General features: G+C 43.4%; 1 protein-coding gene across 1 annotated transcript in view; it reads left to right on the forward strand.

The window, feature by feature from the left end:
• scara5 (scavenger receptor class A, member 5 (putative)) overlaps window positions 1–25,557 on the forward strand; it is a 49,366-nt gene extending 23,809 nt beyond the window's left edge. Inside the window, exons 4-12 of the mRNA XM_034579354.1 lie at window positions 2,874–3,073; window positions 3,391–3,569; window positions 3,662–3,788; window positions 3,874–4,042; window positions 11,428–11,508; window positions 14,139–14,246; window positions 16,734–16,790; window positions 21,537–21,725; window positions 24,922–25,557. Of these exons, the coding sequence (XP_034435245.1) occupies window positions 2,874–3,073; window positions 3,391–3,569; window positions 3,662–3,788; window positions 3,874–4,042; window positions 11,428–11,508; window positions 14,139–14,246; window positions 16,734–16,790; window positions 21,537–21,725; window positions 24,922–25,055 (1,244 nt within the window). The 3' untranslated portion in view covers window positions 25,056–25,557. The remainder of the gene's footprint in view (window positions 1–2,873; window positions 3,074–3,390; window positions 3,570–3,661; window positions 3,789–3,873; window positions 4,043–11,427; window positions 11,509–14,138; window positions 14,247–16,733; window positions 16,791–21,536; window positions 21,726–24,921) is intronic.
• The last annotated feature ends 1,496 nt before the right edge of the window (window positions 25,558–27,053 follow it).

A 27,053-nucleotide genomic window follows, 5' to 3' on the forward strand; every position in this document is an offset into this window, starting at 1 on the left:
GACATGTGCACATACACACACATGCTCTCACACACACACACACACACACTCTCACACACACACACACACACACAGGCTCAGACTGCAGATAAGGAGATAAATGAACAACACCATGTTGGTTTTGGCTTCACCCACAGCCCTCTGTCTCCTCTCTGCCCCGACCGTGACACTGTCCAGCTTGTCTGTCTGTGTCACAGTGTGTGTGTCTGTGTGTGTGTCTGTGTGTGTGTGTGTCTGTTACACACATGCAACATTGTGACAGTATTTTGTTTTGAAGTCAGGAAACACTGTTTTCTGTTCAACGACTTGGTTTTAGGATAACGGTTAACTTTTGTTTAATGTTTAGTTTATTTTTGTCCAAGTCGGGAGATGAACATAGTCTATGTTTTGGTTATTTTAAAGCAGGTCTGGTCCTTGTTATTGTTCCTGAAATGCAAAATGCTGAAATGCCCTAATAAAGAGTCAGTGTGAGTGAAGTGGTCTCATCTCATTCTGATGACACACTGACATCCAGCTGTCGTCCTGGCCTGTTCTCCTGGAAAACACCACTTTATATGTGAAGGGATAAAGTGTCCTCTTCTCCAGTGAAGAATTCTGACACCGTGAAGCTGTGAATTTTGGATTAGTCTGTTTTGAACGATGTTGCCATGCCACTGTGTGAGAGTTTATATTGTTGTGCATTGTCCGTGTGAGGGAGAGGAAAGAATAGGAGGGGGACGGAAAAGACGAGAAATAACTTTCCCATTTCCCAGGTTTGAAATAGATTTATCAGGCATGAAGCTCGTCTTTCAGTCGAATTGTCCCCGTCCTCGTCTGCAACTCACAAAACGCAAAGCTTCACATTTCCAGCTGCATCCCAACAGACTGAGGAAGAGGAGCAGCGGCTACATGGGTGTCTAGTTTCTTTTGGATAAAACTATGAATTCTTGACATTTATGAGTAAATCTTCATCTTTAAACTTCATCTGGCTCTACGGATTTTTATATCCAGTAAATTGTAAAAGAGAGGGCAACAAAATTCAGAAAATCTGTCCAAATGTGTTCTGGCAACAAATTTTTAAGTTAACGTGTCTTTGCTCTGAAGACACAGTTGTTTTTTTTCTGAACCGTGAGAACCTACCGACCTCAAACTGTCTGTGGTGAAGAAGTGTAATTCTGCACCTTAAACCTTAAAACACACCGCGGTTTGGAAACAGTTTATGGATTCCATTAACGCTGACCTCTGTATCAACACTTCATTCGTAATCCTCACAAGATTATCTTTGACAGAATTGTGGTATTGATGTAGTTAGTTGCTGCTTTCGAGTTCATTCCACACTTTCATCAAGCTCTGATGTTTCCTTGGTTTCATTTCATTTCTACCCAATAAATAAGATTCACCACAACAGCGAGAAAAACAAATGCCTGATTAATTTCTACAGGTGAGAGGCGTATTTCTCAAGATCACTGATAAAAGGATGTTTCTACATCTCCGAATATCCAATATTATTCTCATTTGTCCCATTTAGAAGAAATACTCTTGATATTAAAATATTGTTGCCATGGAGATTCAGCCATAAGTCGATTCTCCCCGTTCTATCAGGCTCTGGTTGATCTTAAATACATGTGTGTGTGTTCTCCTGGAAAAAAAAGAAACCCATGAACCACCGCTGACAAACCATCATTTAGCAATTAAGCTTCCTGTGTAGTGGAGAGATTTCTGCTTATTTAGTGTTTCAGGTCATTAGGGATAAACCTAACACATGTAATAGGTGGGAATTTAGATGATTTGTTTGCAGCTCTGTGGCTTTGTGGCACTTTTCTTGCTCTGAGGTCATGCAGAACGTTCTTGGCTCAGACCCCAACACACACACACACACACACACACACACACACACACACACACACACACACACACACACACACACTTTGAGATTTAAACTCTCTTCAGATACGTGGAAACAGAAACACTCAGCCTGTGCAGCACTGAGCTGTGGCATCAGTGTTTCAAAGAGCATGTGTGGGGCGAATTATCTGCTTCCTCTCGTTTCCCAAGTCGTCCCTTCTTTGTTTTGTTTTATTACGCACACATTGGTCCCTGCTGTCCTGCCGAGGGGATGTCGTCATGGCGTAACGCTGAGGATCTGGTTTCAAAATATCTCTCGGGCTATCGAGCCGTTACCGCGCAACCCGCTTCCAACATAACACGAACCAGAAGAGCCTCTTCTCGTCGGGCTCAGTCGAGAGGATAGAAAAATACTGAAGAAGTGGCCTCAAGAGGAGAAGAGGTTCTTAGGCAGCATGTTCACTGTCAGCACAGCTAAATGACTGAAGTGTGTAATTCAGAGAATTATATCACTCTATCCATCTATCTATCTATCTATCTATCTATCTATCTATCTATCTATCTATCTATCTATCTATCTATCCATAGTGTAATATTTCCATGTGTAAGCTGGGATAAAACGGTAGTAAAAGGAGAATGGACATGAATTCCATCTCGAGGAATTCATAGTTCAGATCCTAAAATAAAACTCTCTCCTGCAAGTGTTGGACGAGCAGCAACGTGCGGAGGCCAACTCCCACATCAGTCGAGCTGAACACATCGTTACCACAATCTGATATAACAGCACAGAGACCTTCATGCTGAGCCCACACTGGAAACTCATTTTGGGCTTAAATAAAAAATATTTAGGTCTTAAATTAACGAAACAATAGATTTAGCAGGGAACAGACAACCAGAAAACATCTGCTCTGTGTTAATCCGCTGGCCAGCTCCAGGCTGACAGATGTGATTGATCGTGAGCGATGTTCGATTCGCTGCACCTGAGGGATCAGCGAATCAACACCCAGAACCAATCTCTCACTCCCCGTCTGTCTCCTCCCCCGCCCTAGTCTCTCGCTCCCAGGTGTCTTCGCAGCGACAGGAGGTGCTGATGGAGAACGTCACCCGGATGTCGGAGCGCTCTCGGCTGCTGCAGCAGAACCTGGGCGAGGCGTCCACGCAGGCCGACCTGCTGGAGAACATCTGGAAACTGGAGAACCTCTTCCAGAACCACAGCGACTGGCTGCAGAGGCTGGAGCTCCTCATCAAGGTTCGACTGAACACGGAGAACAAGAGCTTACACAGAGCAGCAGTTCAGACCTGGACAGTGTTACAGGACACTTTGACGATGACAGATGTTTAGTCAGTGACTCAAGAAATAACCTTTTTAATATAAAGTTCCTCCTTAAGTCAATAAACTTCAGTTCCAGATAGGAAATGTCTGCCCTGCTCACACGCTCCATTTCCCTTTCAAGGGTTTTAATTTTTTCCTTCATTTGTTCCTGCAGCATATTAACAGTGCATCTTGTTTATCTGTGAAATACTATGACAGCGATGAAGAATAAGTTCTGGCTGCTTCCTGTACAGGGCGTGGAGGTGGAGCTCAGGAGCATCCAGGCGTACTCTCTCCAGTCCGAGGGCTACCTGGTGCAGCTGGACGACAGGTTGTCCTCCCTGAGCAGCTCCGCCAGCAGAAACCTGACGGGCTTGATCGCGGAGGTGACGAGAGCGTCCACCTGGCTCCGAGACCAGGACCGCCTGCTCCGGTACACGAGCAGTTCAACTTCCAAAAGCATAAAAGTGAAACTGCAGCACAGTTCAATGAACGTTTATTTGTTTCCGCTCTTCTCTCTCTCAGGGAAACCTCAGGGAAGGTGAGCGGGCTGAGAGAGAAACTGGACGACGTCAACTGGACGGTGGGAGCTGTCAATCACACCTTCAGCAATGACATCAGCGTTCACAACCTGAAGATACAGGACTTACAGGTTCGTCACAGACACATCAAATTGTCTTATTCATCAAATCACTGAGAAGACGGAGAAGACAAAATTAACTTGTTCTGTTGCTCAGATCCAGATCAGCAACATCACGGAGGACACCAGCAGTTTGTGGGTGACCCACGTCCACACGGAGGCCCAGCTGAGGAACGAGATGGAGATCCTGAACACGATCACTGAGGACCTCCGTCTGAAGGACTGGGAGCACTCCCTCAGCCTGAAGAACCTCACCATCATTGAAGGTGCGTGTGTAGCCTGCTGCTCTGAGGGCTAAAGTGAACCAGGAGGTGGCTTCTCCCAAAGGAGACAATTGATGAGTGTCGCTCTTTGACTCATTCGTTCAAACTGGGCTGAAACAGCTTTTGGTCTTTCTGTTTTCTTCAGCATAATTTCAGTGTCTATAGAAGGGGCCCACCCTTTTTAGCTCTGACACCTAAACCTAAAGTTTCTTGCTGTGGCTCTCATTTTACTATGTCCTCCCAACATGTTCTCTCCCTCTAAATTCAGCTTTACACTCCAAGGAAAGCACATGTTAGATGGTTGATATCTCCAGAATCCCCGTACCCCCTATCTGTAACTTTCTAAAAACAGTCACACCTTCCTTATACCTTGATTGGCCAGATGTGTGGAGGTGAGGAAACAACCAGATACTGTTTTCCCAAAAGATATTGCGTGACCTTCTCTATGATTGCCGGCTTTTCACAATCAATTAGCTCCACTGTGGTTTGTGCAAACCTGCATATCTACAACATATCACCAGCACTGTTATTTTTACCTCGCCAGCATTGCGTGAATAGTTGAGGTTACTGATGGTGGTCCGGCTCATTGTGAGTGACCCCCGCCCCGTCGAAAAATTGCAGGAGTTGCAGAAGTATGGTCGGTTCGAATTCCCCTCGGTTTACGCTCCACCTGAAACCAGACCCACTTCTGCTATTTATCAAGAATCTCTTATCAAAATAACAGAAGTTAGCTGCAAGAATCTAAGTTGTTTTAAATATTAAGATAAATTGGGAGTACTGCTGGTGTTGGGTCAGGCAGGAAATGTAAAAGATCAATATCATGTTAAGGTTTTCAACAAAACTTTATCGTTGCAGTGACAGAATTGGGTCGTTCGCCAAAAATTTGACTTTCTGGATAATTGTGTCGTGCATTTTTGCAAAATAACATATTTCCTGTACGTTGGACTTTGTATGAAATTTACAAAGCAAGACCCTTGTGCCTTATTAAAAAAAGAGAGATGTAGTGTTCAGCTAACCAGGGTCAGAGCACGAGGAAAACCTGGGAGTGAAGCACCAGAACGTGAGAACTCCGGGTGAAATCGATCCCTTTGGGTGGAACTCAGTTCTGCAAAAAGATCACTTACAACAGCTCGTCTGAGCGAATGCATGTTTGCAGTGGGCTCGAACGTAACTGAACCCCGGCATGAAAACGTGATTTTTACACCGTGGGATTTACGACCCCGGGGTATTGAGCAAACTCTGAATGTTCTTCCTCCAATCTGTCCAGAGCTGATTAGTGCCGACTTGGTACGACTCTGGCTGCCAGCGCACCAAATGACTTCCCTGGCTTGTTAGAATCAGAAAAGGTATTTCATGATGTAATGCTGGCAGGGGAACCGGGCCCAAGCTGATTGATGGCAACTCGAAGCGAACGGGACCCCCGATCTCGTGGCTGCTTCGCATGTGGGTGGGATGGCGGGTTTTTTTTTTTTTCTCCTCCTGAGCCTGGAAACAATTGTGGGTTAAATTTAGACGCTGGATCCAGAACGAAAACCCAACCGCTCAGCTCTGTCATTAGTTTTAGTTCTGCTGCCCATTTGTTTGTCGTTAGCTCAAGGTCACCTTCGCCAAGAAAAGTTTTTACATCTCCGTCCATGTTTATCCTCCTCTCTTCTGTTCTCGTGCCTCCTTTTGTTTTCTTTCATCCTCTTTTATCTCCCTGTTGGTTCGACTCTCTAATTCCTCGAGGATCCACATCGTTCGTGCCGCACTTGACTTGTTTTCTTAATCTTAAAGAAACAGGAGAAGCTGATTGAAATGTCGCCTGAGGTCTCTCCTCATGGGGGATGCGTTGTGTTGCCTCCACAGGTTGTAAATAACTACACAACGTTGTGTTATTAACAGTAACAGCTGCTCACTGAGGGTAAAGGCATCACTTTTAATATGTTAATTAGAGTTTACACACTGCGACACACATGAGGTCATCATCAGACGGTGTCTCGTTAGTCGCCAGATGTCGGTTCTTTCAAAGGCCAATAATTTGTACAAAACTGTAAAATAATCTCCTGAAGCAGATCATGTAAATTGACTGAAAGCTTCAGAACAGCTACTAAATGGACCTTTTGATAGATCTGTTTTTTGGAGAATAATGTAAAGAGCTAGGACACAAATATAAAATCATGAGAAAGAAATTATATTAAATGTACATTATGAAACGTCGCCCACTAGGGGTCTCTTAATCAAAGCAATAACAAAAGACCTAGTTTGATGATGTCGTGAAGCAGCGTGGGATCATGGCAGATGCAAATTATGTTCGGGTGAGGTCATGTGTTTAAGTTTTACTAATGTTATGCAAGAAATGGCAATAATACATAATGATCCAATACAAACAGTGGAAGGGTGAAACGGCAGACTGGCTAATTGACTAACAGTGTTTTTTTACTTTGTCATACTTCATTTGCTCTGGAAGTTGTAGCAGAGACTTATTTTGAATGATGTAAATACACAAGTCAAAATATATAACGTAAGTCTAGTTGAGATTTTAATGATTTGTTACATATTCCAAGTTTAGGTGCGTTTCTTACTCCTGTGAACACAGTGATGTGACGTCAGTTAACGAGACGAGCTCCACAACACGAAGACTTTCCAACACTTTCATCCAAAAAGTGATTAAAGGGCTTTACCAGTCATTAATTACTGCACTTCCATGAATTATTAAAAAGACAGATTAAAAGGTTTGTACAGCAGAAGCCAAAATCTTTTCACTTTCAGTCTCTCAAATGGGTCAAACTCCCAAAACACTGGGTCCTCAAATTTCCATCATGTAACTCCAAGTGTCTTTTAGTCTTTCAAACTCCACACTCGCAGTTTGCAACAGGCTTTCTGTGCTTCAAGCTTAATTAATAATGACATAACCGTCACTATCAACTGAGAGTCAGCCCTTCTGACCCCTCCGTCCACCCCAAGCGCCGCCTTATCTCCCCCTTGTTATCTGCACTCTTCATTTCTACACAGGCACTCAGAGTTAATTCCGGCGTCTTGGTTCCAGCTCAGTTATGAAACCCGACCGCACAGAGTGTCTCTCCTGCCCGGATGCTGACAGCGGCGTCAGTGGAGCTGGGTTTTGACGGAGCAGCCAACACAAACACGCAGCGCCGTTCCAGCCTCACGCTGCCTCGTGTTGGGCTGCGCTCCGTTTCCATCGCCCAGCTCTGCTTCCATCCCAGTTAGTGTCATGGTCATTTCAATCCAAACATTTACAGCCACAGTGCGTTTGCTCCGTTACAGTTGGTCGACTCACGGAGGGCGATTTGATTTGGGGTCGACTTTCAGCGGACACCCCTAACCCACCTTCATCTGCGTCCTGATGATCTGTTGCCTGAATCCTGTGTGTTTTCCCATGTATTTAAAGCATGTGTCATTTAAAGTATTATGAGCTCATAGGCACATTAAGTGTTGGAGTCTCCACCTTGTAAAACCCAATAAGCAAAAGTTTAAACCTTCCAGAAAGCAGAACAGTTCAGATTTCACATGTCAGAAGCCAAGGAAGGACACGTTAAGTGTGTGAGCCAGTGTGGTGATAAAAAATATTGTGTTATTGGTGAAATGGCTGCGAGTCCCTCCCTGGTATTCCCCTCTCTCCTTTCTTGTCATGTTCTGGGCCATATTAATTTCCCTCCCTCCTCTCTCTGTTTCCTTTCTCTCTTTTCTCCTCTCTTCTATTGGCGTAAATCAAAAACACCTTCCGCTCGGGTTTCACAACTATCTTTCAAATTTGATGGGAGCATACATGTTTGTGGTTGTATGTGAGGGAGAGCGTGCACGTGAGCTCCCTCGGTGCATGTGTGTGGAGGCCTCCGCTGGCATGAAATGATTAAGTTTGAGTCACTTTAACATCTGTAATCTTTGTTGTTGTTCTTTACATGTTTGGCCTCAATCAGGTTTATGCTCCGTGCTCTCATTGCGTCATAAAAGCTGTAAAAAACAGACACTGAAAATAAGATCCAGTTAACACGGTGGGGCATTGAGCAGCTAAAGATCCAGACGTTACCTTCGAGAGCTGGTGGAGACCAAAAACGGAGCAAAAAGAGAGTGAATATTAGATTTATGTTCACGTACATGACTTCAAATGAAGGTTTAAGTTTGAGGAAAACTGCAAATGAACTAAATCTTGTGCTTCTACAGGCAGATTTGGTTTGTTGTCAACTGGGAACAATGATCACATATATCATGGTCTTTATTGTAGATATCAATTTTTTGAAGGCACCTCCACCCTTAGTTTTCATTTTACGATCTTATGACAGCATCCAACTACTTCCTAATTTGGTGCTGATTGCCAACCTGTTTCATTCCAAGGAAAAGCTAAAGCAGTTTTTCTGCAGCAGGAGGAAAAGTGAATTAATCTAAAGTTTCTGTAGCTCAAAGAGTTGCAGTTCCCTCTAAATGCAAAACACGACTCTCCACATCTTGATAGTTGCATTTAATGTGTGCTGTCACGGTTACCCAGTTATTGTGTCCCGCTGTCGCTGTCGCTACACAATCATTTTCACTAACACAACACAACAGACACAACCGTGACCCTTTGGATCAGAGAACAAAGACCTCAACTTTATTTATTGCGTTTGCTGTGTCTACACCCATTTTTCTCATTCGTGCAGAATCACTTAATCACTGAACCTCGAGGAAGTTTCTCCGCGTCATGACTCAACTTGACCCTTGACAGATGTGCAGCATTTGCATGAAGAGCTCCGAGGCCAAAAACCACACAAAAACATGTAGTCACTGGGGTTTTTTCATGCCGCATCAGTGACGTGCACGTTTGGACAGATGATCTGTTGTTGCTGAGAGTCTCTGTGCAGCGGCTCCTTCTTTAGTTTAGTCATCGGCTGATCTGAGCGCAGCGGAGGCCTGGAAACATTCACAGCGTCTGATGGCCATTAATGTATATTTTGAGTGGCATGTTTGTTTTACTAGTGAAGAGCTCCTCGGCTCAGTCGAGGCAGCCTCACACACACACACACACGCACGCACACACGCTAACACAACCTCACACGTCAACCTTCAATTTCCTTTTGCACTGTTTTGTGCAAACAAATGAAATATTTTGCGAGAGAAAGACGAAAACAAACATCAATAAGTAAATGTAGCATAACCACCATATTACCCGTGGATTTATCCAGATCCAGACATAATAACGTCCTTGTTTGCAATGCTATTGATGGGGGGGGGCATTTCTTTTTTATAGCATTTTTTTAGACGTATACTTTTCTGCAAGCAACTGGGAGAATTTTACCAAAGAAAAACTAAGAAAAGTTGGCTGTAAATCAGGTTTTCAGTCAGCTCACTATGTAGGAATACTGCCCTGAATCCTCAATCGCAGTATAAACAGTATATAAATATATATTATGACATATATTAAATACATCCATCGAACATTGTAGCCTGCGTGTGACCCCATCCATCTGTTCTTCATTACCACATCCTGTTTCCTCCTCATCCCTGATCATGTCTTTATATCATTTCTCATGGAGATAAACACTCAACCTACATGTTGTCACATCAGAGATCTCTGCTGGACCGTGTGACGCTCCACTCTGCAGCAGATACTCTTATCCAAACTGGACGTTGGACAGCGGCGCCGGCGCTCCTCACCAGTGTTGTATTCCCGGACGATGGGTTGATCCCGGAGGGGGCGGCTCGCTCGGCTTGTTATTGTTGAAACTCCATCAGCTGAATGAACAAGTGGGACCCGGAGAGCCAAGAGATTAATAATGTGAAGTTCTGCTAAAACAAACTATTAACAAGGATGCAATTTCTCCAGGACCACCGGGGTGAAGTGTCGTCTCCAAAGCTGACGCACGCACACAGACGCTTAGTACACACACTTCTGTACTGCAATACTTGTGAGGACCCTGTGGATGAGTTGAACAAACTATAACTTTAAAATCACACTATTTAAAGTGTGAATAAATGGGAATGAAAGGCACATGTTAGGAACTGAATATCCAGGTATTCTTCCAAGTCAAGTATGAAACAGTTCTTCATTAAAATATCTAAAAACATTTCAATTTTATTTGTTTAGCACCAAAACATAACATACATAACTCGTTATCTTTACATATTCAGGTCAAGACCTTTAAAATTATACCATCCAAGGGAAGAACTTGTTGACTTGTGCACTTACATCATCCAAAATGTTTCCAACAATGTTCAAACCCAGAGAAATCCATGATTGTATCCAAGGTAACAGGGACCTAAGTGACATATTGTGTGTTTAACTCTTAAGTCTTCATCACTTTGAATTGTGATTGACGGCGAAGACAAATAAGCAGAATTATACCATCTCCACTGGTGGATAATAGAAAACAGAAGTTTCTTCCGAACCTAAACCTGACTGACCAGATTTTAACTATTGTTTAGATTGTCATGAATCGTCCCTGGTCCCCGTCATCGAGTCCTCCTGCCTCATGTGAACCTCTGACTCCTCGTCGAACCAAGAGCAGATGAAAGTTTTCACTTGTGCTACCGACAACATTAGCCACAGATCTTCACGTGTACCCAAAGGGACGTGTCCTAATGACTCCCGGTGGCCACTTGACGTTCGTCCCTAAGTGGACGCACATGTGAAGCAGCCGGAGGCGACAGCGGCAGCAGCAGATAGATGTGTATCTCAAAGTCCGTCAGCAGATTCTCAGCATCACAAAGCTGCAAATTAAGAACTTCAGAGAATCATTGGAACCTCTGGACATGTGCTGGACAATAACAAGCGCTGCATTGCTAAGCATTCCCACAAGTTGTGTTGTTAAACATGTGGTTTCCATTGTGGCCAGACCTCTAGCGCTCTTTTCTCTCCCTCTGCATCTCTCTCGTTCTCTCTCTTTCACTCACTATTGGGCTTTTTTTTACTCACTCGCTCCAAGAACAACAAACTTTTGGGATTGAGTCCTTGGACCAGTTGTAAGTCCCAGTATGGCCTTAATTCCGCCTGTGTTTGTAATTGCTCTAATAATTTATGAATTTGACTTGATTTCCTGATTTCATTCAAATCTGCAGGTCTTTGTCCCATTTGTTCCCTTTTCAAGTGATAATCTACTCTGTCAACATGTTTTAAATGATGAACGCTCTTCTCATCTTGGTGTAATATCAGAGTCTCAGTGCAGACGGAGGCCGAGTTTTACTTTATTTCTCTCATGCAGCTTCAATCATTTCTGCTCAATGAAGAGTTTTCTTGGGATTCTTATTGTTCTTATTTTCAATGCTCGACCTCTAAGTTGCTGTAAGCTCCTCTCTTCACATTTGTAATGGTTCTACATTAGTACAGAACTGGGCAAATAACACATTGTGCAGCAGTGATTGAGGTTTTTTTATGCTTTATGTCATCATGACCATATTCTTTCTTCTTTCTGCAGGGCCTCCGGGACCAAAGGGAGATATGGGTGACACTGGACCATTCGGGGCCCCTGGGGCCCCTGGGTTGACTGGCCTGAGAGGTGGGTACAGCCAGAATGACAATATGGTAATATTGATACCAAGGTCAAATGACTCTGCAGTAGTAAAGGTTAAATACAAATTTGTAAATGTACCATATCATCATTTTGGAGTACATATTAAACCTAACATCAGTTAAGGTTGAAACCACAGTATTTATCACATAATACTGTTCTTTTATTAGGGTTTCTCTCCCAAATAAACATGTCACCAACCTGATTTGTTCATTTATTGTACAAGTAATCAGATAAATTCAGTTGAAACATATTCAGTCTGTGGTTAAAACAGCAAATTGACTAAATTCAACGGTTGGAAAATCTGAATTTTGTTCATGAATTTAAAGGTCGATGCTCCAAACCTCAGACTAAGAAAGTGAGGATTGGGCGTTTCAAAGAACTCTGAACGTTTTGTGATTTAATGAAATGAACAAGTACAACTTCAGGAAATGTCAGATCTTCTGATTTACTCCCTTGACTTGTTTGGATGGTCTTGGTAGATGGCTTATATTTCATAAAAATAAAGTAGATTTAGGTTTGAAAGCTAAGTAGCGTGAAAGTGGAGAATCTTTTACACAACACAGACGTTGGCCTGTATTCTGACGCAGCTCTGCTTTGTGTTCAGTGACATTAATAAAAAACATCGAGCAGAGAGAATAAAAGGTCAAATAAATCCACTTAAGAAAACAAGGCACTCGACTCGTGATGGAGATTAAGTTTCGGACGGAGCCGGTGGGACGGCTCATCTGTCTCCGTCTTGGAGGTAATTCCTCAAAAGCCACAACGCGAACCTTGGTCCAGGCAGAATTTGGCTCTTCAGGAACCATGAAACGACAATTTTTCATCATTACTGTAAGAAACAAACAACGATATGACTCCAGATGTTTCGGGAAGCCCCTCCAGCTCGGTACCTCTTGATCCATCCATCCTCTCTCTCCCCCCCCCCTCCTGTCATCGTCTGCTCCATACTCCTCCGCCGATAAACTCTCACATGGCTTTTCCAAGAAGCATTATCTCCCTGCTGAAAGGGACGCCGCTACCCCCCCCTCTAGTGCCGTAGTTCCAGGAAAAAAGTAAATGCAAAGAATTCTTCACTGCAGGGGGGGGGGGGGTGAGACGCTCATTATTAGCGAACATAAAAACATAGGAAACCCCCCCAGGGCCCAAACATAGACAAAACACCAGTGTTCTGTTAACAGCTGTCTGTGTAGTGAGAGCATTCGTCTCTTGTATCTGAGCTATTTCATGTTTTATTTATTCAGAAAAAGTAAAAGTACAAGTACTCGGTAACACTGAGTACTAGAAGATTGTAAATCTAAATTGTAAACAAATACATTATGTCTGTGTAAACCTGTATAATTGATGACATTAGCAGAAATTGAAATTGATTTTTCAGGGGCTTTTCCCTCTTTTCTATGAACAAACCTTCGATACAATCTGTTTGTGATTCAGCTCTTTGACTCCACTTGCAGCCAAACCTTCCTCCACTGGCTCCAGACTTTGATTGATAGCATTTTCCTGATGTTTTTTTTTTTTTTTTTTATAAAAGGGGGAATAATTGACCTCCTCTTGCAGCCGAGAAACAGAAGAGTGAAGAAAACATGACATCAGCTGTCACTGGTTTGTTTTGGGAGTTTCTGGCTCTGATTCAGTTTAATTATTTCATTCAAGCCGCTGAGCCGTCACCACAGTGTAATCAGAGCACATCACAGACCAGTCACCGTTGGTTTAGCTCTCTTCAACGATGCGATCAATAATTCATTAAGTTTGTGTGTGTTTAGTGTAAACACATGTTTTCATTGTGTTGCCGCGACTCAGGAGAGTTACCAGGAAATCTGAGGGAACACAAGATTTTCTCCGAATGAGTGATGACGGAGGAGGTGACAGACCAACGTGAACATTAGAGCCAACGTCTTTAAATCTTTGTTTTCATGATATCAAGCTGAGGCTGTAAAGAGCAGCTTATTGGATCGGAGTCATCAAGTCGTCATATTACTGACTGTTTGAGAAGATGGACGACGGGACGGCTCCCAAAAGTGAAGCCAAACCACGAGACATGAAACAAAGTACACGTTTTCACTTTAGATGTTATGACGCTGAGGTTTGTTCAAGTGTTCATGTTCCCTGATAAGTTTGGTTTTCAATTATTTGGCCCATTTAATGCAATAAAAACATGTCGAGTCATCATGAAACTGATTAACACACCTCCATCTCTCCTGTCCAGACTCCAAATGACGTCATGAGCCCAACATAGCAGCGTTTGTATCTAGTGTCATTCACACCGGCTTCCACGTTTACTATATATTTAATTTTTGGATCAAATGATAAGAAAGTAAATGTGGCCGTTAATGGAAAAGTAACTTCAAATGTGTGTGTGTGGGAGCTTGATACCACTGCTCCGCTACACGATTGGAACTTCGCTGACTCTCATACTGGTTATTTCTAATGAAACCAGTAAGAACCAACTCGAGCTGTTGAGATTAAAACAAAACTCCAAGTAGCTGAGACACTTTGATCGATGTCGTGGCTCATCATGCTGAGGAGAACCTGAGGCCCGATTGTGACCAGAACAGTTTTCTTATTAACATGCTGTTTGTCGTTGACTGAACTCATTTCTGTGTGTTTGTGTGTTTCAGGGTTTACGGGAGAAAAAGGCCTCCAGGGCCCGCGTGGCGTTAAAGGGTCGGTCGGGGTCGAAGGTGTTCAAGGACAAAAAGGAGACGTTGGACCTGCTGGGCCTAGAGGTAGGGTGGCAATAACTCATACTCACCATTACATGTTATATATATATAACCTTATATACATGAACAGGATCTGCTTTGATACTGTAGCAAGTAAGAGTGGATTTGTGCTGATTTTGTTGGTCTTCATCACTTCATACGAAACAAGAACATAAAGCACAGATTACTCAATAATCTGAGGGTAATATAATAATATATCATAATCCCAATGTACAGTAAATGTAGGAGGTCGTCACATTGAGGTCAAGTGTAAAGCTTCATACATTCAGGATTCTGATTGACTGGTAGTTTTCCATTGTTTCCATTTCCACTGTAAAATGAATATTTCTTTGACATCAGCGAACACATTCATCAAATTGCCTTCACCCTGCCCTTCTTCTTCCGTCCTCTCCCATCATCCATTTATCCAGATCGGTTTATATCCACACAAATCTCTGGGGTGTTGATGTTTCCACCAGCTGGACACTGCCAGTGATAACCAACACACACACACACACACAGACAGACACACACACACACACACACCGCTCTGTGGAGGGAATCATAGCCATGACTAACATGATAAGGCGCTGCACTCTGTCTTGTGTCAACCTGTCACAGTGTATATATGTGTGTTTGTTTAGCCAACAGCTGTTGCCAATCAGATCTGGGTTTGGCTGAAGTTTTTCCGGTGTTGCCGTCACTCACTCGTTCTCTGAACCTCGACCCCGGCCGAGCTGTCGACTTGTGCTTTGTCGTTGCGGCTCAAAACTGAAGAACCATGACTCCACCGTAGTTTTATTTATTATTATTTATTATGGTTCCTGTCACATCCGAGATCAGCGCCTTCAATAAAACCCCGACACTGGACACGTTGTCTGATTGACGGGTTGATCGTGTCAAGAAAAGCTCCAAACAGAAGAAGAACACAACAAGTGGAGAGCGACAACGTGTGTCTGTGCCTTCTACCATCTGGGTCCCGGTGGTGGTGGCTTCAACAAACCAGTGAAGAGTTTATAGAGCGACTGGTTTGAACGTGGCCTCGGAGTCAGGAGTCGCTCAGCTGTGAAGAGAGGAGGGATCCTGAAGAGCTTGTTAAAACAGCGTGGGGGGGCTTCGTGGTTTCTTTTTATAGATGGAGAGTGTGTGTGGGGGGGGGGGGGGGGGGGGTTAGAGGTGTTTGGATTTAAAGCATCACAGATCTGCAGAGCTTAAAGCTGGAATATTTCTTATTGACCAGCTTTTAGGAATAAAGGATAAATGTTAATAAAATTATGAGAGTCTAGGATTAAAAAGTTATAATTTGACCTCTCCAGATAAAAATGTGACTGAAAACATAAACGTTTGTACAATATTTTGTCTGATTCTGAGATATTTTACTGGATAAGTGAAAAGTTTGACTTATTAATGAAGTGGAAAAGTCTTCATCCTCTGGACGCAGTGGAAGTCTGCACGCAATCTCGTGGCAGTGAATTTACTGGACGTTGAAATGAATCAGTCTGGATGAAAGTCCCTGGAGCTAAAAGTTGTGATTAGTAAAACTTTAAGTATTTAAATTCCCAGACATTCAGATTCATCGTGTATTAAAATCAGGTTTAAATCAAACACATCTGTGGCCTCCTGCGGCTCAGCAGTGGATCAGTGATGTGTTTCTTTTTCCTGCAGTGTTATTTAGTTGTAAGGATGCGGTCAGAACTGAGGTGATGCTAACAGCGCAGGACGCCACAGACAGGGTGGGGTGCAGTGTTTGCTGCACTAATCACACACGGACGCACGTGCACTAAATGCGACTGAGTGCCACCTCGGCCGCTGCCCTGCGGTCCTGGACGTGCAAAGCAAATTAAAGGTGGGACGAATGCCGAACTTGAAGCTGATCCTCGCGCAGCTTCATGGCAAAACCAGACTTGTGGTTTCAAACCTGAAAATTAGCAACGAGCGGCTCTGACGCGGACTCTGTGTCTTTGGAACAGAATCATATTTTGAAATGAAAACAAACGGGGCGAAGTCGTCTCCAGGCGTCTGGTTGGACGGAGGTGTTGTGCGTAAACGTAGCATAATTCTCCAGAAACCACAAATGGATGGATTTTTACTTATAGTCATTCTGTGGTTTTGCGATGCATTAACTTTTCCACTAAGCAAACACTGTAAAAAACAAAATAAAAACATACCTTGACAGTGGCTTTACTGTGGTTTATACTTCTATCTTTTCTCTTACGCCTACTTCTCTTTCAAACCTCATCCGCCCCGACATTTAGAGTTAAAATAAGCACAGGATGCAGAGCGGTGTCCACTATTTTTACATTTCATGTACATCTCAGGCAGGCGGTTACAGAACCAGCTATTTCAGAGGCTGCTAAGCAGTTATAAACGAGAGGAAATGGGTTTAGAAAAGGTCTTTTATTAACGTTAAATCCATCTGTGGTTGAAATGTTGTTAATAGGGGTCATGTAAGATTCAATTTCTGCTCCTGTAACGTTTGAATAATTCTCTCTTTGTCTTTTCTTTCCTCAGGTGACAGAGGAGAACGGGGGCAAAAGGGGGATCGGGGAGACCGAGGAGAGAAAACAGGTGAGAGCAGTAACTCATTCCTCTCCTGTTTTTCTACCTGTTTGCACCTGAGTCCTGTAGCTGCTGGAAAATTAAACACAAACATCCACCGTGACCCCCGTGACCTGTGGCAAGTTGAAAAAATATACATTTTGAATGGATTTGTTGTGTTTTGGGGGCCAGTGTGACGGAGATCGAGCAGGTTTCTCTTTTATTTTACCTCATGAGAAGACAATGAAGTCAGAGTTTCCCTCACATTACATCTGTGAGCACGAGTGAAACAAAGAACCCGTGATTGCATCTGCAGCTTTAAATCGTAAAAGGAAACTACTAAAAGGATCAGATTAAAAGTACTAGAGTAGAATAAGGTATTTATATTGAAGCCACATTGAATTTGGCTTCAAGTTAAAATATTACGTGGCATGAAATGAAAATATTAAATCTGGACTCAAGCACTCGAGTAAGTAGATCCTTTTTTTCGGTTCACTCAACATCTCAACTATGGTTATGTTAACGTGATTTATATATAATACCATCAATATTTAGGTAAGATCCTTCCGGGACTCCACTGATGTAACATGAACAAACACAAACCGTACATCAGGACATATGATCCACATTCAACAGTCGGCTACAGAGAATCACAGATTTACGAGCTGGTGACTTTACGGGACCTCGTACGTCTCTGATCCACCTGCCGGTCTGTGCGGAGAGCTGGGGCCACTTTAAAGGATCCGTAGATCTGCTTCTCCTCTCGCTCTAATCTCACGGTTTCCGCCACACGAAGAACAACCACATGGCCTCGTGCACATCAAAAGCCTTCGAAAACCATTATACGCGAGCACATGTCATGTGGCGGTAATTTGAAACCTCGTACAAAAACCGCCAATCTGCAGTCAGGTAGGAGGGAGAACATTAGTCCTCCTCATTTTCTGTCCTGGTTACATCATCGCGTCTGTTCTCCGCGCGGTGAGCGACGCGGCGCCGCTTACGTCAAACACACGAGCACGTGATTGTTGACTCTGCTCGTTACAGAACCGTCAGAGATGGTTTCTCTCCTCACATCATTTACAAGACATGAATGTTTGATGTTTTTGGAGAAAGTGAGACCACATGCTGCCGGCTGTCAGAAATATTGAATCGGCGTGTGATGCACTTTTCTGTCATCGACCCTCTGATGCATGACTGGGATCTTTTTACCCTTCAAAGCAAACAGTGCTGAGCAGAGCGAGCAGCACACTGACCCCCAGACGTTTCTGTGTGAAATGCACATTCGTGTCGGGCATCCACACAAGTTGAAATCACCATTTAGGAGACGGCGTCACCGAAGTGATCCGACTCTTTGGCTCTGGTGGGTGTTTGGGTGAGAGAGAACCAACGGAGCCCAGATTGGAGTCGTTTGAAAAGTGCAAAACAGAAACAGAGAAAACTTTCATCTGTTCTCTCTGCATTGATGTTGCTTTAATCGAGGGTGAGGTCTCTTTTCTCACCAGACACGAACCTGAAGCAGAGGACCAGAGCCTCTACGACTCAAATACAAGCTGATCAAAATGTATTCTCAGCTGCAGCTCGCTGGCTGATGAAGCCAAATTTTGTTCTGTGTCTCTGCAGATGATTTTTTTCTAAATCTTTCCAGATGCTTCATTTTATGTCCCAGGCGAGAAAACTAGACACCATCGTGCGGTGGGATCACACCAGCTGCGAGCCATGAGGGCTCAGTAGTCATTACTGGGATACTGGGATCCGTGACTTAAAACCAACGTGGGCCAGAGGCGTTAAGCCCCCTCGCCTACTTCCTACAGCCCTGCTCCTGGCGCGCCCTCGCTCGGACCACACCTCGTTTCAGACTTGGCCTCCGTTTTGATCCACACACCTGCAGAGCTTCACGGCCGTGATGCTGTTACACTGCAGGATCTGTATCAGCCGGCCAAGTGCAGCTCTGGAAAGGATTTCAAGTTTCGACTCTAATGACAAATTTATTTTCACCCCCGGGACGCAGGATCATGAAAATGCCATGTTACTATTATTACGTGCACGTTCACCTGAAGCCAGAGTTTAAGATTTACAATATACGGTTATTTTCCTTTTTAACACAATTTCTATAAGTCAAACTATGATTATTCTCCACTCTTCATTCCTGCTCAGTTTTGATTTATACTCACTTTTATTTTCTGAACCTGTCGCTTAAAACAACACAACACAACAACACAACTCCTCCGCAGCGTTGTGTAATAAAAATGATCCACATTTCTAATTTCCTGCAGACACACGCAGGAATGCACATGATGAATCAATCACTTCTGTTATTTACAGTTTCATTCTCAGAATCAGACGCAGTTTTATTCTTTAATAGTCTTTTACACGGTGTCAATTAGTGAACGTGTGAGAATCTGGTCGGCAGATTTTTGTTTCTGCTGGGTCAGAGCCAGGCTAATCGTTTCCCCCTGCTTCCAGTCATTATGCTAAGCTAAGCTAATTGGCTGATGCTTTATATTAACCGTATTTACCAAAGTGTTGAACTATTGGTTTGAATGTAACAACAAAGATGACACAGATTTAAAAAGAAAATCTAATTAGAAACATGCATACAAAAAAATCAGGCAGTGCGAGATTCAAAAGAAGAAATTTGAGCAACGTGAAAGACGATAAAATCTGAGTTTCAGCAACTTTTCACAAACAGATGGAGCCGATTAACTCTTGTTCTGAAGCCATTCGTTCCCCCCCCTCCCTCCCTCCCCCCCCCCCCCCCCCTCCCTCCCTCCCTCCTTCGCTGACTTTCTGCCACATAAACATTTGTAATATGTGATCACTCCATATTCTGGCCTTCGTCAGGTATCGACGGTCTGGTGCCGCGGCTCGTCCGCCCTCCGCTGCTCGACCCACTTGGACGAGCACCAACATCTCTCCTCTGGTTTCCCCTGGATGAAAACACTCCATTATAGCATCTCGCATTAATTCCCCTGCTTTCGCGGCAAAGAGTTCAAGGCTCGTTATGAAATGTCAAGTTTAGTCCAAATTGGTGAATGTGTCTATTTATTGGTGACCCACCGCTGTCCAAGGGGAACGTGGAACTTAAAGAAGTATTTGTTTTGATTTCTAACTTTTCTGTCCGTTAGCGTCACTGTGCTCAACCTGAAAAAGTCATTAACGACATAAAGTTCTCGGTGTTTGGTTGAATTCAGCGATTTGAGGCAAATTTTCCAAACACTGAAATTACGGCCACATTTAATTTTCTTATATTTCCATCCAAAAAATGAAATTTATAGGTCTGACATGTGGATATTTTATGATGAGTCAGGTTGGAAGCAAGTGTGAATTACATTAGCAAATGATTTCACCAAATGATGTGTTGAATTGCTCTAACGACGCCTCTCAAGCTTTTGCTTCTTCCCATGGACTCTTTTATAAAGATGGACGATACGTCTCCACTTCCTCCCACTAACCAGAAATTAAATATTTTTATTAGTTACTGGAAAAATAAACACTTGAACAAACATCAGTGTGATAAGAATGACCTAAAATGACAGAAATCTTTATTTAACTATGTACTTTAACTTCTTAGTTTTTCCATGTCCCCCAGGGGACGATTAAGACGCTCCACTTTTGGCCTTTTTGAGCCGTGTAGACCGTGAAGTCTGAGCCGACATGAGACATCTGGTCCCTGGAACATTTTGTTTTGGTCTCGTCCTCCACAATCAAGTCATTGCGCAGTGCATCCTGGGATAGTTTGACCTCGGGAAGGATCCACCTGTTGGAGGCTTCGTTGCTCGGGGGATTATTCATTATTTTTCAGTCCTGTCTGAAAGAAAGAGCAGCAGGAAGTTGAAATATCTGGTTTTGATTTGCCTGTGATATGAATGTGTGCAGCAGATATTGCAGTCTGATGTTACGGTGGATATTAAGTTATGATGGGCCAGTGAGGGCGAAGTGCTTCACTGTATAATGAGTGTTAAATGCTGCACAGTTAAAGTTTATGATGGTCTGATGACACTGATATCCTGTCGACATGATGCGTCTGGATACACTCTCCAGCACGTTGTCAACAGCCTCGTGTGTGTGTGTGTGTGTGTGTGTGTGTAGGTAGTAATACTCACACACACACACACACACACACACACACACACACACACACAAACAGGAAGAGGAGACATCAGCACCGAGCCCCGTCTCATTTTCATGCATCTTAACTTCTCTTAATTTCTTCCTGTGCATTTTCAAAACCTCTTTTTATGATGTTTCTTCATCTCTTTTCATTCTACATTTCTGATTCTCACACGCTTGTTGTCTCTCCTCGTGTTTTCACATCTTTTTTAGCAACAGCTGCTTATTTTTATCTTCCAATAAAGTGACCGGATAAACCTTTAACAGATGTTTATCCAGTGGAGTAAATCATTTCTTTAACTGGTCTGTGAGATTATCGCTGGGTTAACGTGTCTTTGTTGTTCAGACCATGTTCAGCAATTAGTGAAACATTTTTTACACACAACTTCGAAACCCAAAACCTCAGAGTAATTTTCTTTAGTATTCATTTTGAATCAAAGACTTTTTCCCACGGCTCAGGAAAAAGCTCGATCTGTTCATCTCAGTGTGTTTTCATATCAGTTTGAATTATGGCACTTCATTAAATGTATAAACACTCACAAGGGAAACAATCTTCTCAGTGTGAGTTCAGTTAAAATCTGTCTAAACAAATGTTTACAACAATCAATTTGTCTTTTTTGAATATGCAGATTTTTGCTAAACACACATTTTGTGTTTGTGTTGCAGTGGAGGAGACCCTGGTGCGGTTGGTAAACGGGTCGGGTCCTCACGAAGGCCGCGTGGAGGTTTTCCACGAACGCCGCTGGGGGACGGTGTGTGACGACGTCTGGGACAAGAAGGACGGGGACGTGGTGTGCAGGATGCTGGGATACCGAGGAGCGTCTGAGGTCCATAAGACCGGACGCTTCGGACTAGGTAAGAGACGCTCAACACGCGCGACTTCTTGAAGGATCAGTGACCATGTTTTAGAATAAAGAGCGTAGAAAACTCCAGCAGGAAATGAAAAAGAAATATCGTTTCCCACGGCACACGTCCGTGGTGATGTTTCCTGGTTGAAGGTTCGTTCTTTGCCGTGGAGTGGTGTTATTTTATCGGTGCCCTACAACGCTGCAGGGATTAATATTAAGGTTTTATGAGGAAAGTCGTGTGAGCCAGATGTCGTCAAGAAGAGTCTCAGAAGTCGTATCCATCTTCCTCTCTCTCCACGATACATCACTCAGCCTCCGTCCAGGACGTCTTGTTACCACTGAGTCTGGAAAATTGGGGGGGAAACACGCTTTTGTTCCAGGGGACGAGCTCCAGACAACAGCAGTGACTAACAGCACGGCTGCACTCAATTTAAAACGAATAATCTGAAATTTAAATTTATGTTTTCAGATGAGTCATTCACCTTCTTTTTCTTCTCGTCTCACTTTGCTTTGTGCAAACAGACCAAACCTCGTTCTCTTAATCCTCCAAATCCCTGTGAAATGTTGAGACTCTTTTCTAAATGATCTCTGGGTGTAACCCTGAGATCACACACGGTGTTTTAGCGACTCAACGCCTGTTTGTGTGAAAGTGTAAGACGGTTGTTGTGACCTCAGCCTGTAAACAGTTCTGTAAGTGTGTGTTGAGTAAACAGTTTGAAGGTCCGAGTCCAACTGAGCAGCTGAGGCTGGACGCAGCTTCGTGCACGTTGCCCGGCTCGTGGGTCTGTGAGGTTTCATGCTGCTGTCAAGTGTCAGCTGATGTCTCTTTGTTGGGTTTTTGAATATTAGAAGCACATGGTGTGACCGAGATGATGATTTGCTGAACTTTCCTTTTTTTTTTATTTAGATGTCGACCTGTAAATGCAGCATTTGGGTCAGATTTTTGCAGGAATATGCATCATCGAGACCAAAACAAATACTTTTAGTTTACTTCCCTTTTTTTGTAGATGCACATTGTCAATTACGTTAAAGAGTCCCAGTCGCTGCTGCAACGCGCTGGTCACCTGTTTATTTAAAGTTATTTAATCTTAAAACATGTTGTGTGTCCAAATAGCAACAAATCGGCTCATACAGGCAGACATCTCTGTAGTTTTCTGGAATTAGTAGATATATATCAACTTTTAAATGCAACCTTTGGATCCTCTGTTGCTCCTCCTCAAATTTCTCCCATGTTTTGTTTCTAAGGGAGTAAAGAGGCTGGCGTCGCATGTCGAGCCAAACAAAAACTCTTTGAGAAAGAGAGATTTGACTCTGGATTTTTTGGGGGTCAATGTAAATACAAAATGACTTTAATGTTGTTAGTCTGTTTTTCACTTGAGAGCGAATGTGTCCAATGATGATCTAAACTTCATGCTGTTTTATTTTTCTTTTAATATCCCGTTGCGCAACTTGAGCTTTAATGTAGTAAAAGAAAAAACAGAAACACGCCAAGCTGAAACTTCCCCGAACCCAAGTCTGCACTTTCAAAAAACATATTTCACACTGAGCGTCCTCCAAAACACAAAAACACACAAATGTTAAAGTCTCCATCAGGTTTCTTTACTGCTGACTCCCACTGAAGTTGTTTTAGACGGGTCTTTAAAGCAACTTTCTTCCTCTGAGCAAAGTTTCACTGGAACAACACAACATAAAACACAACGAGGGAACCAGGGTCGACTGCAGCGAGAGATTCATGAATCACAACACGTCTGTACGGGCTCGTTTCACACGCTGCGGCAGTTTGAGTGGCTTTTCTGAAACTCGCTTCCAATGAAAGAAGCAGGAAAAGTTCAGGGACTGATGCAGGAAGATGCTGGGTTTGCACTCCAGACAACAAAAGCTATGTCAGATATTTATATACATGTACGGGTTAGTCTAGACGAAGCAGGCAATAGACAATAGTTCCACATTTTAATTTTGAAATCCAGCATCCAGAGATGTGGCGTAAGTTTCCCGCCCCGTGTGATTAACGGCTGTGATTTAGAGGCGAGCAGCGGAGACGACAGCTTCTCTCTCCTCCTCGACGAGGATCCAGATGCTGCTTAAAATGCATCATTAACGAGTCGGCCTCTCACAAACGAGGCTTAAAATCCTCAGAATCTGTTCAACTGAAGAAAGCAGCCGAATGTTGTTCCCTCACGCAGCTGAGTATCCTCTCAAACCCCAGAGTGTCCGGGACTTTCTGAAACTCTCCAGTGGTTCTGCTTTCACAAACAGGATCCAAAGTTTATTGCGAGAAAGCGTCCTGCCAAAAGGTCTGCTGAGCAGCTGGGACGCTTTTATTACCAGATATGATTTTATCTGATGCAGGAGTCTGCGAGGAAGCACTCGCAGTTCTCTGTGTCTCAATCAGACTCTTATAAAGCAGAATAATCAGAAAAGATTAGTTCAAGATTGGGAAAATTCATGTTAATGCAACCGCAAAATGTTTTTATATCACCAGAAACATGATGGAGATGCTTCATTTGTCGTCTATCTTAATGTACAGTCTGTGTTTATGACCTTTACACTGTGTGTGTACACAGAGAGGCAACGTGTTCAGTCTCATTGGCTCCGGTTTCATTTCTCTGACACAGACGAGGGAAAGTGAAGCATGAACGAGCCGTCAGAGACACGACGGAGGTTCAACAGCTGCTGTTCGAGTCCAGATGTGAAGTCTGTTTTGGGCCGCTGCAATTATATTTATAATTATAATGAAAACTTGCAGGATTAGATCATTTTCATTCATTGCGTTCCACATGTCATATGTTCTGTAGCGGAGATGGTGGCCTTGTTTTTGAGTTTCCTGGAAAGCGGATCTTCATGTTTTTCTGTATTTATACATGTGTTTTTACTGGACAGAATATTTTTCCAAAACAGGACAGAGAAGGAAGCAAAAGACAAAAGAACACAGATGTTAGAAAAGAGGAAAGTTAAACAAAAGCATGGCCAGGGAACTGGTTCATGGACTCGACTCACGCCCCCTCTCTCTGCATCGTCTCACCCAGATCGCTTCGTACGGATGTGGACCAACAAGAGATATGAGATATGATCTACAGCTTATTGTGAAGTGGCATTATGACAATATGAATAAAGTTAGCGTTGCCTGATTGGGGTATTTACAGTGCGTCGCTCCCTCTGATGCTTTTCACCCGTTTTGTAACGCCGTCCTTCTCTCTGTGCAGGAACTGGTCTGATCTGGATGGACGACGTCGCGTGTACAGGGACGGAGGACACCATCCACCAGTGCAACTTTCCTGGTTGGGGCAAAACCAACTGCGGCCACGTTGAGGACGCTGGCGTCACCTGCACCGTCTAAACCGCGTCGATCCAGCTTCTGCTGCAGCGGCAGCTCAACGTCTCCTCAAACTGTGCCTTCCTTTTTAAAGCCGCTTCACGGTGAACAACGTCCCGCTGGTGACTTTTTTTAGAGACTGAATCATGGGGCGAATGCAAAGACTAAATTCTGGTTTTATTGACTGCGTAGTGAGAGATTTTACTCTTTGATCAACCAACAGGAGTCTTCATCAGACTGGATCCCGGAGCTCACCTGTGAAGGGTCAAAGGTCAGCTTTGTGAAGTTGCCCTCAGAGGCTGATCTGAGATCAGCTGGTTGCTTTGTTTTCCCTCCAGTGTGGAGAAAAAAACTGATTTGACGAATTCTTCATCAGCCGTCGTCTCCGAGCTGCTGACGAGCTGAAACGGCACATAATGAAACCGATTAGACTGTGATGGACGACCGCTGGTGAACTGATGTTTCATTTACAGGCAGCTGCTCTTCTCCGTATCGTGTAGAAATGGCTTTTGTGCTTCATCATATCCCGTCGCTCAGTTAACAGTCATCTGGGGATTTTTCAGCCCTGATACCCGAATTTTAAAAAAACGCAGCTAAACATTCTCCCGTCACGTAATCTGTTCACATCTGAACCGTAACATCTGTGTGTCTTTTAACCTGCTCATCACCAAACCACTGCTTACTCTGTGCTTTATGTTTGTAAAGAAAGTACAAGTCTGCAGCTAACAGGGTTTTGAATTGGATGAGAGTCACTGCCGTTGACAGATGAAGTGATTATGAAGAAAAGAGAACAGATGAGTATAAACAGATGGATGCTGGGATGCCTGCCCTGCACAATTTATAACAGTGGGTCTGTCGGTGTTTACTGCCAAACGTTGGGTTGTTTCAGTATTAGTGCGCGCACACACACACACACACACACACACACACACACACACACACACACACACACACACACACACACACACACACACACACACACACAGACTAAACCAACCATAACATACAAGTGTTTTCTTCTAATTTTTACTCCTCTCTCAGTGGGTTTTAAACTTTATAGCTCCTCTCAAATCCAGCGAAGTTGGTACCTCCCAAGTGTCCTGGCTCACGTCTCCGTCTGAGCTTAAAGAACACACCAAACCACACGCTGGAACAGAACATGTGCAGGAACCTGTCTCTTCACGCAGCCATGATTTATGTATGGAGAGGGAGAATATTTTTCATGCACCGTGATTTTTTCTACCCTCCACGGGCTTGTAGTTAAATTCCCTTCACTCTTATAATCTGTGGTGTCCTCCATCAAAATGTCTCCGCCCCACTAACGTATGAATACAGATATAAATTTGACCGCGGCCAGAAATGACTTTTTTCTACCTCATGTTAACGGGCCGTCTTGGTGTTTGACGTGGTTTCTGTTTCTAAACCACGACTCTGTCAGAGAAACCAGATTAAAGCATGAAAAGAGGGAAGGGGAGTCGTGGGGGGGACTTAAAAAAGTCTTGACAGAAGTTAAAGCAACACAAAAGGGAATCGTGGGTAGGACACATGTTTGTGTTGTGTATTTTTACGGCTCCGCGGCAGCGACAGCCAGCGGCCGGAGGCTTGGTGTTTTCCGGTTTCATCCGTCCGTCACATTCTTGTGAACGTGAAATCTCCAGAACATCTTGAGAGAATTTCTTCAAATGTGGTACAAATGTTCACCTCTGATCTCACGGATTAACTGATTCGATTTGTGGACGGGGGGTCAAAGGTCACGGCGGCCTCACACAACATGTTTCTTTGGCCTCTGTAATGTGATATATCAAGTCTGCCTTCAGGGGATTTCTTCAACGATTTTAGTTTTATGTTATTGGATAATACTCGAGTCTTTGTGCGAAACAAAAAAACGTGTATAATTCATACCATGTTTTATGATGGAGTAACTTTTTATGCATGTCAGCATTACTACATACTGTTTTTTGTATTGTATTAAACAAGCATAGTTGAAAACATCACAACTTTTACACCTGAGACCAGAAGGAT

The sequence above is a fragment of the Hippoglossus hippoglossus genome, chromosome 24 (genome assembly GCF_009819705.1).
Source record: "Hippoglossus hippoglossus isolate fHipHip1 chromosome 24, fHipHip1.pri, whole genome shotgun sequence".
Taxonomy (NCBI): domain Eukaryota; kingdom Metazoa; phylum Chordata; class Actinopteri; order Pleuronectiformes; family Pleuronectidae; genus Hippoglossus; species Hippoglossus hippoglossus.